The sequence below is a fragment of the Acinonyx jubatus genome, chromosome A3 (assembly GCF_027475565.1).
Source record: "Acinonyx jubatus isolate Ajub_Pintada_27869175 chromosome A3, VMU_Ajub_asm_v1.0, whole genome shotgun sequence".
NCBI classification, from domain to species: domain Eukaryota; kingdom Metazoa; phylum Chordata; class Mammalia; order Carnivora; family Felidae; genus Acinonyx; species Acinonyx jubatus.
In genome coordinates, this window is record NC_069388.1 from 129,299,348 (window position 1) to 129,311,995 (window position 12,648).

At 53.2% G+C, this 12,648-nt stretch overlaps 1 protein-coding gene across 11 annotated transcripts in view; it reads right to left on the reverse strand.

Moving 5' to 3' along the window:
* Positions 1-12,648, reverse strand: part of LPIN1 (lipin 1) — a 129,822-nt gene that overhangs the window by 20,441 nt on the left and 96,733 nt on the right. For all 11 annotated transcript variants that reach the window (XM_053201226.1, XM_053201224.1, XM_027077929.2 and 8 more), the window contains 5 exons: positions 11,350-11,442; positions 8,223-8,302; positions 2,984-3,110; positions 1,864-2,012; positions 1,326-1,412 (listed from right to left, as the gene is read on the reverse strand). In XM_053201226.1, the coding sequence (XP_053057201.1) occupies positions 1,326-1,412; positions 1,864-2,012; positions 2,984-3,110; positions 8,223-8,302; positions 11,350-11,442 (536 nt within the window). The remainder of the gene's footprint in view (positions 1-1,325; positions 1,413-1,863; positions 2,013-2,983; positions 3,111-8,222; positions 8,303-11,349; positions 11,443-12,648) is intronic.

Below are 12,648 nucleotides of genomic sequence, written 5' to 3' on the forward strand. Positions count from 1 at the left end.
TTTCTTATTTCTCTGAATTTTTTAAAGACCCACGTATTACTTTTGTGATTTTTTGCGGGGGGTGACATCTGGAGAAGTAAGCTCAAACCGATGAGCCGGGCATCTGAGAAATCCGAGTTCTCCAACCCACCAGGGGCTGAGGGCCGCGTCCCAGCCACCCCGCCCTCACTGCAGCATCAGGCTCAGGAGGCCAGAGACCGTGTCTGCCTCATGACGTCCCCCGCGCCTGTCCCTGGGCTAAGCACACAACAGGCACTCAGTAAAGGCTGGACGAACGAATGAATGAGGGGCAGGAAAGTCTACTCCATTCATCTGTGCTCAGAGCACAGGCATGGCTTTGAGTGCCCGTCCCCCACCCCGTCGTCACCTACAACGGGCCACAGGTGAGCGGCTCAGCCTGGGAATCACGGCCTGGTTCTCCGGCCTGACATCCCCTAACTCTGTGATTCCTCACCTTCCTCCGCCATGGCAAGGTGGGGCTGTCCTGGGTTGGCCTAAGGCACCTTCCAGCTCTGAGAGGCTGGAGAACAGGGGCGCCTGGGTGGCTCAGCGGGTTAAGCGTCCGACTTCGGCTCAGGTCATGATCTCACGGTTTGTGAGTTCAAGCCCCGCGTCGGGCTCTGTGCTGACAGCTCGGAGCCCGGAGCCTGCTTGGGATTCTACGTCTCCCTGTCTCTCTGCCTCTTCCCTGTTTGCGCTCAGTCTCTCTCTCTCTCTGTCTCTGTCTCTCCCTCAAAAATAAATAAACGTTAAGAAAAATCTTTTTTAAGAGGCTGGAGAACAGAAAGCCTTGGAGGGAGAGGTTTCACTGATGAGGGAGACTCTAGTCCACAGAAAGATGGAGAAAGCGACGAGCCGTGTGGGGAGGGAGAGACCCTGACGGGCCCTGACCCTGGAGACAGACCAGAGCAGACCGGGGGGCGGCTGTACCTCCTGTTAGCGGCCGGGGGCCTGTGGATAAACCACTTCAACCCTCCGAGTTTCTCTCTCGGTGAATTAATGCTATCAATTCTTACAGTAACTCTGAAAGGCTAGTAAGTGAAGTGGTGCGTGCCGGACACAGGACGGCAGGTCGTCCCCCCCCAACGCTATCACCCTCCTTCCGCCAATGATTTTTGAGCGTCCTATCACTTCCCTTCTCGTCTCTGGGTACCGAACTCACACTTGGGAGCGGGCGGGATTGGGACTCACTTGTGTACTCAGAATCTTCCACCCGCCCCCCCGCCCGGACCCTGCCGCCTGAGCCGCCCGCACCCCTCTTCACAGTCACCCTCACAGTCATGGCCCGTGCCATGATGTGATGGGGGCGAGGGCCCGGTACTTACTGGCTCACTTTATGGTACAGCTTAGCAATGCCCTGGTGGGTCCAATCCTTCCCGAGGGTGGGCAGAATGTGGCCAAGAGTATCTGACCTAAACAGAGAAACGAGAAAAAGAAAATAAAAAGGGCATGCCGAAAGGGGCGGGGGGGGAGCCCATTCCAGCTCACTGTACCAGAAATACCTCACGAGGGGCGCCAACAGGACCCGTGACTTACTTTCCGGATAGAAAAGCCCAAAACGAAAGAAATCGTATGAGGACGCTCACGGAGGGATACGTTAACACACGAAAGGGCACTTTGCAACTATCACGCCTCAAGTCCGTGACTCGCTAAGTCAAAGCAAAAAGGCCGTTTGGAAAGTCGCGCTTCGGAAGCATCCACGAGAACATCAAAACCAGGGAGGCGGGAGCCCCGATGGAAGGCGAGGGGCAAAGACCCCAGGACCACGCCAGGAACCAAACCGTACAGGCCCCACACGGTGCCACAGACCGCGAGCATAAATGCCGGCTGCAGGCCCCAGGGCCCCGACACAGCCGGACCCACCTGGTGATGGTCCCGTCGATGTCCGAAATGATGACTTTGTCGTCCCAGTCCCACAGGTAGATGGTACCCTCGCAGCGGCAGGTGCCTTGGTACTGTGTGGTCACGCTAAAGACCACGTCGTTGGGGCCGTTCTTCAACTTCAAGCTTTTCTGAAAAACATGAGCCACGGGGCCGCTTGAGGGGAAAGCCCAGACTGAGGGCTATTTGGCCCCTCTTCCAGGAGGGGCGACGTCAGGATCGCTTTTCGAGCTCTCTGCCCTAGGCCACCGTACAACTCCTCCTTTCGCTGTCCCGCTCTCCGTGAGGACAGTTCCTCCCGGGGTCTGGCCATCCCGAACCCCAGGCCCACCTGAAAGGCAGCTCACCCACTCTCTGCAGGGGGCGGGAGGTGACGGGCAGGAAGCCTTGCCCTCATCGTTCCAACTTCAGAATAGGACCCACTCACTACTCCGCGACTAAATATGAAAGGGGACACGAAGCCAAGTGGGGAAACGTTTCCCGGAATAACCGCAGAACCCAGGACTTCACAGCAGGCTCAGAAAGCACGGTTACCTTTTGGCGGTTTTGATCTCAGTGCTGGGACCCTCAGGGTCCCCCTGGGCATCGCTGGCCCGAGCCCAGTGCCACACCACTGCACAAGAGACTGCCAGGCGAGCTGGTGGCATTGAGCGGGAGTCTGGGCCTGCTATTTCCCATGAAGCACCACGCCCGGCCCCCCGCTAACTCTCGGGACAGAAGCCAAAGAGTGGGGACACTGGCTCGCTGGCTGTTCATGGGAAACAAGGGGCAGGGAAGGAAGGGTCCGGTGAAACCCGAAGATGACACTGTGACCGTGACGGCCCCCTGCCACCCAAAGCTCTCGAGAACACCCCCCGGCCCTCGCAACTGCTTGATCTCCCCCAGGTTAGGAGACGCACAGCTGTCGCAAAGTGGAAAGAGCCTGGGAGAGTCGAGTCTATCAGTCACTGAAACCTGAGGATAAGTTGGCTTTGTCAGGCTTCCCTCCTCCAACACTTGGCAACAGGAGCCGGAGGAGCACCCAGACGCCCAAGTCAGCCGCTGAGTCTGGGAGGCCGCGCCTCGGCCGGGGCGCACGAACACGAGGGAAGGACACACTCACCAGCTGCTCCGAAGTGAGCCGGAGGGTCTTCTTGTAGCTGACGCTGGACAACAGGGGGAGGTGGCCCGCACTTGGGGGCTTGGAAGCTGCGTGTTCGTCATCACTGGAGGATGACTCATGCTTTATCCTGGAACACACAGTGACGTAACCACCACTTAGGACATGCATCTGGGCAGCCGTGAAAAATGCATTAGGCCAGACTCAATGGTTGAGTCGATCGGGTCTCTCCCCAGGGCCGTCTCTCGGGGGGTCATTTGCCATATGCCATGACATTTCTCCGTGAAGGCCCGCTAACTCCCATTCATACGCCTCCTGCATTATTCATCCGGGGCTGCCTCTCCTCGTTCACGTCCCTACTCACTCGCTATCATCACTCCACTTTCCACCAAGACACTCCTCTTCCCGATAAACAGGGTTAAGCTCCCTCCTTGCCGAGGGAAACATTCTCTTCTGTTCCCCGAGGCTGCTGGCCAAGCACGAGAACCCTGAATTTCCACACACCCTGACGGATCAGTTCCGTGTTCACACCTCTCCAAACACATGTTTCTTTTTTTTTTTCAGTGTTTATTTACTTTTGAGAGAGAGAGAGAGAGAGAGTATGAGCGGGGGAGAGGCAGAGAGAGAGGGAGACACAGAGTCCGAAGCAGGATCCAGGCTCTGAGCGATCAGCACAGAGCCCGACGCGGGGCTTGAACTCACGGACCGTGAGATCATGCGCTGAGCCGAAGTCAGACGCTCAACCGACTGAGCCACCCAGGCGCCCCACCAAACACACATTCCCAAATAACCCAGCAGGTGCCCATGAAGACAGGGAAGACATCAGTCCTTCTCCAGAACGCCCCGAGCCGGCTGTCCTACACACCTCGTCTGCCTGCGCAGAACCCACAGGCCAGTGCTCCTGACTCTTCCAGACTTCTCCGTCTGGTGAAGGGCTGGGAGGTGCGGGTGGGAAGCAGGCTCGTTTTCTTTCAACAGCTCATATAAAGCCTATCGGTAATTACTTGTTCCCTGGATTAAAATCCCGCTATGGCATAATCCCCAACCCAGCGGCTTCCTGCTGCTTCCTGCATCCGGGGACCATTATCTCCAAAAACGTCCTAACACCGTACGAAGTTAACAAATGTTGGCTAAGGCTAAGCGGAAAAGGCTGAGTGGCCCCAAGCAGGCAGGTCCCATCCTCATGCCTGCCTCCAGAGCTTCCTGCTCGGGACATCCCTTTATGCAAGACTGATACGCTTGGGAACAAGACTCATACACTTGGGAATTCCGTCTTCTCTTTTTATCTCCAAGGGCTCGGACCTCGCTAATGCCCCCCTTGTCCTCTGGCCTCCCACTCTCCCCGCCTCCCCTCCCACTCCTGTGTGGCCTGTTGCTTTCCCACCCCGTGTGTGCATCCCAGAGCAACGCCTACAATCCACGGCTGCCCCGAACTAGAGAGACCTGAGGGAGGTCACCGGACACGGCTGTTCTGTTACTTCTTCTGTTACTTCGGCTACCTCTTTGTGGGGAGGAGCCTCCTTCCGCAGCTAGAATGAGCTGCGCTTCCGTGAGCACCTGACGCCCTGGCCCCACGAGAGGGAGCCTGAGGGCTTCGGGGCTGGTGGGCTGGAGCTCATCCAACCAGCGCTTGCGAGCACTGCCGCTTCGGCAAACAGCCTGGCCCCCGCGCTCCCGGGGCTTTCTGTCTCAACAATCACAACACAGCGTGGTAAGTGCTATGATCGGAAAGCAGACTTGGCCATCTCCAGGACACCGGGACCGTGGGGAATAAGCCATGGGACTGGGCCACTGGGTCCACAAAGGACGACAGAGCGTGGGGGCGCCTGGGTGGCTCAGTCGGTTGGGCGTCGGGACTTTGGCTCAGGTCATGATCTCACAGTCCGTGGGTTCGAGCGCCGCATCAGGCTCTGCGCGGACAGCTCAGAGCCCAGGCCTGGTTCAAATTCTGTGTCTCCCTCTCTCTCTGCTCCTCTCCTGGTTGCTCTCTCTCTCTCTCTCAAAAGTAAATAAACATTTAAAAAAAATTTAGAAGGACAGAGCATGGAGGCTAGACTCCAGGCTAGTCCGCGGCAGGGCTGGGCTACATACAGATGAATCTAACCAGTGACATCTGTGGCCGGTTTCTAGGTAAAGTGCAGACGGCACTGGGGTTAGAGCCTGAGAAGTCCGTGTTGGAAGTCCACGGGAATCAGGCCGTTTGCACAAATCGCTTCGTTTTCTTTCAGTCCTGATGTCCTCATCACCACATGTAGAGGAACAAACAGCATTCCCCTCCCCCCCCCCCCCCCAAAACACTCAGGATGCAGGCAGATGACAGACAGACAGAACCAGCCCAGGAGACACAAGCCCCGATGAGGCCTCACAACTGGAGAATCCCCTCTCTGGGCGCCTGGCTCGTCTGTAAAGTGACATGTTCTGACAACAGCCCTTTCCGGTCCCGGCCCCCATGGGTCCCGTGAACAACGCTGGTTCTTCTGAACCACCGGCCCGCAGATTTCCAGATGGGTCGGGCACAGTCCCGGAGCACCCAGCTGGCAACCCAGAAAGAGATGAGCTGCAGGCCCCTCGCTGAATCGGAGACCGTCTACGCTCCAACCCAGCAGCCTGGAGGGAAATGAGATCCAAATGTGAACCAAAGCTCGCACGACACCAGGCTGATGTGCGCCTCTGCCCGTGGGGTGTGGAAACACGAACGAGGCGGAATCACCGTTCATTTCCATGTGCTGCTTTGCGACCAAACAGCAAAAAACCCACTAAATCCGTGCGGCTGGCCGTGCTGGAGGGAAAACAGACACAGACTCTGGAACGCAGCTATACGGTTGGCTGCCGGTAGAGCGGCCGGGGGCGAGGACGCCACCCCGCGCAACGGGGGTCCCGCCAGAGTCCGCTGGGGCTCACGAGGGCCCGGGAGCAGGGCCGCTTCCCAGCGCCGGCCAGAAGCGACGCCACAAAAGGGCTCAGCCCGCTGGAGAGTCTGTGTTCGCGGAGCAGCTGTGAACGACACCCGGTTAGCACCCGTCGCCGCGTACATTCTGCAGGCGCAAGTTCCACGACTGGCATGGTGACAAGCAGCTTGCTCAATGAGGCGGCTTCGGGGCCTGTTCTGTCAATCAAGTCTGTCGATTACAGCAAGGCGCCAACGCCTTCTCTGAGTCAACGGCACGAGTCGAGCGGGGAGCCGAAGGCCTAAGAACGCCGGCCAAAATTAAGACGTTTCCCTTTCTCGAACGAACTTTCAAACTCCCGATCCCTTCTCGCAAGAGTCAGCACTTCGTTTTTCAGGGTTAATAAACAAGCGTAGCGTGATGAACTCAGAGTGCTGCGGGCTCTTAAATGGGTTCTGTTTGGCCGCGAACAGCATTTTTGGCAACGTCCAAAGAGGACCGTGTCAGACGGTGAGAAAATCTGCAACGATTCTGAGAAACCGCGCCAGCTGAGGCTCCGGCTTAGCGGGCAGGAGCCACCCTAGGGTCACGTTGCCCATCGCCCTTGGTCCCCCTCGGCCCCCTGAGCCCCCACCGGCCCCCTGCGCCCCCCAGCTCCCTCCCCGGTCCTCCACGCGGCCCCTGGGAAGCGGAGAGGAACAGTATCAGAGTTGCTGCATGCCACACTGCCCGCGGTCGTCACGCTCTGCGCCTTGGACCCTCTGGCCGGGCCCACCCCAGAGCCACCCCCCGACTGTCCTGCTACAGCTGCACCCCCCGCCCCCAGCCGTGCGGCCCTGTGGGGTTTGCGTTCTGGACCTCCTTCCTCATGGAGGGAACCGCACGAGCCGATGTATGTGGGGTTGGCATCATTCTCCCCATTTCACAGACGGAAAGGAGACACCGCGGGGCTGACGATTCACCAAGGATCGCACGGCAGGCCGACACAGCCTCGGCTCTCCGTCCTGCTCACGCTGCCTCTCGTGTTCGGAAACCATGGCTAGGACAGAGAAGGTTCTTCGAAAGAACGGGAGAGCAGGAAGTTTCTGGTGGAGCTAAATCACTGGTTTAAATGCTCAAGGCAGGAGAGCCAGCGCTCCGTCTGTGTCCCCTGTCACCATGCTGCCTCCCGGGCTGCCTCCCCCGCTGCTCTGGACACGACACCTGCCCCTTTGCTCGGATATGGAGACCAGTTTGCCCAAAGCCAGGACCCCAAACCAGGCCTGCCCGACTCCAGGTCTGCCGTTCGCAGCCCGCGGCTGGCCACTCGCAGGCGTAAACAACGACCCGCTGAAAGTCCACCGGCTTCTATCCCTTCAGAGGCCAGCACGTTCTCGGCCTGCGCTGCACCTTGAGCACACCTGCCTTCTCCTTTCCGGGGAGTTTTTCCTACTTCCGCCTATATTTTCTATTCCCAACAGCGAATTCTAGAAACAAAATAGTTTACGATGCAGAGCGACGGCTGGGAGGCTGAGAACCTGAGATCTAAGCCTGCCCCTCCTATGAATCAGCAATATATTGGGTAAAACTTATCAAGTCAGCAATAGCTCCGCAACATTTATGAAACGCCTGCTGCGTGTCAGGCATCAGCTTAGCCCCCAGGATACAAAAATGATTAAGATCTGTGTCTTGCCTTCCATTAGTTTGTTCGCTTTTTTCTTCCTAATGCAATCCTGAGTTTCTTACACACGGGATTATTCTAAAGGTAAGGTGACGGGTAAAGGGCGTTACGTTGGCTCATTCGCTATCTACGTACGTTATCGACATCCTAACTGGTGCACGATGGCACTGCCCTCAGATCAGAGTTGCCCTCAAATCCCGTAAGAACAAATTAACCTGACGGCGAACATTCACAGTACGTGTGAGTTGCCAACACGAACCCCTGTCCGTACTTAGGAAAGTATCAGCGAAAGTGCCAGGAAGTATTTAGATGATAGGGAAAAGCAATCTCCTTCCGAAGGAAACTGATTTCCACGTTACTGTTAACGCTGGTGCGGGCCGCCATCATCGCCACCACTGCTGTTTTCTGTACATCCAGGGCCATCAAACACCGAGACCACGAGAAGGGCTCTAGTTACAGGACGTGCCCAGAGTCTCACGTTCACTTCACAAGGTAGGTATCTAAGGGCACCACTGCCACCATTTGATTCATGGGAAACACAGTTCATTGTTCCAATTCGCCCACGGCTGCAACCCCGGTCCGCCTGGGTCCCAGGCCTGTATGCTCGGTGAGCCCCAGCAGCCCCCAACGGCCACACGTCATGCCCTTGGACACAGAAAGGGGCCGCAAGGGCCCACGCCAACTCGCCCCGTACCTGGTGGCCATGCCGAGCTGTGACGGCTGCTCCCCGGGGCTGTGGCTCTTGCCAGCCAAGCACTGCTCTGGCTTACTTTCCTGGAGAAGGAGACGAGAAGGAGTCAGGGGAGTACCAGAGAGAAGGGCCGGTGTGCCACGACGGGCTTCCCCGGAGCCCAGGGCAGAGCCCCGAATGCCGTCCCCAGTGATACGCGCCCCACGCATGGCAGGTGCTGATTAGTGCTTTGCTTGGATGCCTTGAGTGAAGCTGAGAAAAACTGTTTGACAGAAATGAGTCTGTTTTCCAGAAGTGCTGGTGGCACCAAACCAAACTTCATAATCGCCGGAGCTTATGCAAATGCTTTATCAAGGGCTGCTTGGATACCCGAATATTTTCAAAATATTTTCTTATAATTGCTGATAGAAATGCTTGAAAATATTTTCACACCACATTTTGCTTGGGAAAATGCTTCTCTCCTTCCCAACACCACACACTCCTCATAGAAAATGCTCCTCCGATGTACCAGAAAGAGCTCTGGGACTCTAAAGAGATCTGGGCTCAGTTCTGCTTCTCTTGCTTGGGAAGCTGGGGCAAGTCATGGAAGCTTCCAGAGCCTTGTCTCCTCACCGGTAAAAGGGGGGGTGATAACATCTACATCCTAACGCTGCCGTGAGGACCACAGAGATGCTGTGCCCACACAGAGCCTGGCCTGCAGCAGGCAAGGGACCAGAAGACATCCACCAGCCCCCACACACGTCACGGAAGTCATCAGATGGGAGGACCCAGGGCAACGGGTGTCCAGTTGAATCCCACTATTTGCAATCATCTGGTCAGGAGGTAGGTTAGTGGCTTCAGTGTTAATAAGAAAATGAGCAACATAAACATCAGGGTGACCATCGTAACATCGGATGAATACGAACTATACCCAAATATTCGTTAGCTCTTTATAAGATTTATGTGATAACATGCCCGGTAACTTTTAATCTATTTATTGAGGTAACATAGCACCACTGTCAACAATCCTTTATTAGACTAGTTCAAAAGTACGTAACTATCTGAAATAAATGTATTTCAGTTTTTTTAAGAAATACTTAATTTCACAACTTCATGATTTCCTTCATGCTGGCATTCCCCTTAATTCAAACTGGTGCCAATGGGAATAATCTACAATAAATAGGCCTTTGAAATAGCAACCAGCCTTCTGCCTAAATTCTAGAACATTCTACCCCCTAGGAAGGGAACTAGAAAGGCCCTTTATGTTTTAAGTCACCTAAAGTAAAGTATATGTTTGCCCTAATCTGTTCATACCCTTGGAGATAACGGAATAATCACTACCACTCAGGTATGCTGAAAGAAAATGCCAAAGAACAATTTCCTCTTGATAAAACCTTCCATCAGACTTTTTCCCTTTGAACTCACGGAATAAACAAATTGAGATCACTGGGGTTTCTGTTGGTATTCTAACAACCGACTTGACTACTGTCCTTGGGGTTTCTCTACACTATATTCCAAAAGTAATCAGCATTCCCTCAAATATTTGCCAAACCCCTGCTCTGAGTCCAATGTGGGCACCCAGGATACCCAGGGATCAGAGCCAGACAGGGTCTCCGCCTTCATGGAGTTTAGGATTTAGAGGAGAAAGAGATGTTAATAGTCACACTAATATGACTACAAAACTCTTGACAAAATTTATGAAGGCAACGTTTCACAGGCAGGACTATGAGAGCAGAAGGCAGCAGCCCAGACTAGTCTGCCAAGAAAGGGCTTTTTGAGACACTAGTCAATTAAGGGAAGGGGAGTGGGAGGGGTCCCAGGAACACCAGGCAGTGTAAATGGCATATGCAAAAGTCCTGGGGTAGAGTGTATGTTCAGCCAGGGAAGCTACAGTAGAGAAAGCAGGGGGAGAATGGCAAAAAAAAGTTTAAAGAGGGATGCAGGGGCTAGGATACGAGTGTTGTAAGCCATGTTAAGAACATTGGTCTCAACCATGGAGAGACCTGGGATCCCAGAAGGTTTTAAGCAAGGAATAATATAAATTGGACCAGTCTCCTAAGTCGACCAATGCACCTACGGTATAGAGGACGAAGAAGAGAGGGCGAGAAGAGACCAGTCGACCACCGGAAGCAATCCTGGGAGGGACGGCGCCAGCCTACGTGTGTGGGGGTGGAACTGGAGCGAGGTGGGTACATGTGAGAAATATTTAAGACGGAAATTGATGGGACCTGACGATGAATTAAATGCGAGACGTGAGGAAAAAGGAAGGGTCTAGCCTATGGAGGGACACCGGCACCATTTTCCGACCAGGGCCCGGCAAAGGAAGAGTTCACAAGAAAGCTGTGAGGTCAGTCTTCGAAATGACCAGCTTTGAAGTGTCTCGAAACATTCACATGGAATAGCCACGTAGCTGGCTACTTGGTAAGTGAACATGGAATACAAAACAATGCCTGATTTGCAAATAAGAGGAGTCATCACACGGGCATGGGTGGGGCTGCCCGGGGAAAAGGAGGCCCTAAGACAACCCTCGATGACCGCCCCCCCCCCCCTCGCCGGCTGCCCTTACGGTCGTGGAGCCAGAGCAGGGACAGCCTTAGGAGGAAGGAAGTCGGGTGGACACAGGGGCATGGAACCTTCAAGAAATAGGTTGAGAGGTTGACAGAGAGCTGGAAAGAAAGCATAGGCATCTACAGAAAGGGAAACGAAAGCCATGCATATCGAGACGCGCCCTTTCAGTGACAAGACTAACGGGAATCGGTCTAGCACGAGGAGTGTTACCCCATTCCAACGAGACTCACAAGCAGCAGAGGGCTGCTTAACTTTAAACAGAAAAGTAAACTCTCAGACCGAACCCCTTCTTTTCACAGATGCAGAAATCCCAGAGGGGCAGTGACTTGCCCGCAGTATCCCCCGCCAGCCAGGTCGCAGGGCCAGGAGGTGAACCGAGGCTCTCTGGCCACACCTCCCCTTCCTCGGCCCCTTCCCCCCACACCCTGGGAGGCCTCTCGCTGCTTCTCGGCAGGGCTGGCTCCCAGAAACCCAGGACTGCGCCTTGGGCACATTCCGCTCCCATCCGGAGCATGGAAACGCACTCCACAGACCCAAAGTCGTCTGGGCTAAGTAGAAGCACCCTTTGGTGGCCCGTGCTTACCTCTTTGATCGTGGTGTTTCTTCCCCTCCATGAAAACCACCACCTTCCGCCCTTTCTGGGCATCTTATCCCTCACGAGAGCTTCCACAGTGGCCTGTTTTAAACGGATGGGAACATAAATAATGGAACCAAAAAAAAAAAAGATCCACTCAGCACAGTCAAACCAAAAGACGCACGCATGCAAACCAAAGGAAGATTAAAAAAAAAAAAAAAAAAAAAAGAAGAAGAAGAAGAAAGAAAATCAGAGAAAACACGACATACTCTTCGTGGCTGAAAAATTTCCGAGAAGCAAAACCTAATGGCGTCCAAAATTACATGAAGATAACTTAAGCACGAAGACTTAAGAAGATGGTGAAGGGATAAACAAACAACAAATAAAAATAAAACACAACATGACGACAACAACAAAAAAAAAGAAAGCATTGAAAATCATTAGTGATTAGTACGACCAGAAGTTTGCAAATTAAAGTGATCTACGGGTTAACATACCGTTACTCTCAACATGATGAGTATAAAATAAAAAATGAAATGACCGACATGACGTATAGGGTAAAAAACCGTTTTTAAACAAACAAAAATAAATAAATAAAATGCACAGGATCTCTTTAGTGAATGTAAATTGCCAAATTTTGACCGACTGAACCGGAGTAGATGCACTGGGGTCAAAACCTCAAGTATTAACAAGAAAACTCATACTCTTGCCCTAAAGAAATGAGCATTTAATGGGGGAAGATCAAATAATAATTCATAATTTTCTACGTATTTGCAAAGAAGAAAATATCAATCTTGAGGCAAATCCCAGCACCAGGGAAAGGGTTCACGGAACTATCAGGGAATCATCACCCCCGCTAGTAATGAAAAAACAGTTTATGTCTTTCAGCCAAACAGACTGCAGGTAAGCAGAAAGAGAAATCATTCACATGTTTCGCCTGAAGCGTGCTTCTTTCGGTCATTTAAAGATCCCTACCTGATACAAAAGAAACTCCCAAGATACCAAAAAGCAAATCCTTCATAACCTAGTCACAAAGAGGATAATTCGTACAGATGTTGATTTCCCCATTCGTCCTAAATTCATCCATAAACGTAACAAAATCCCAATTAAAGCAAAAAAAACAAAAAAACAAACTACCAGGATTATCTTCATACCTAGACAAAGTGATTCTAAAGTTCATTTATAAAACAAAAAGATCCCAGAAAATTCATAGACAGAAGAGTATTAAGTAGGTCCAAGCCGCACTGGATATTAAAATATGTTTAAAAGCTACAGTAATTAAAACGGTGTTATGTTGGTACCTGAGTA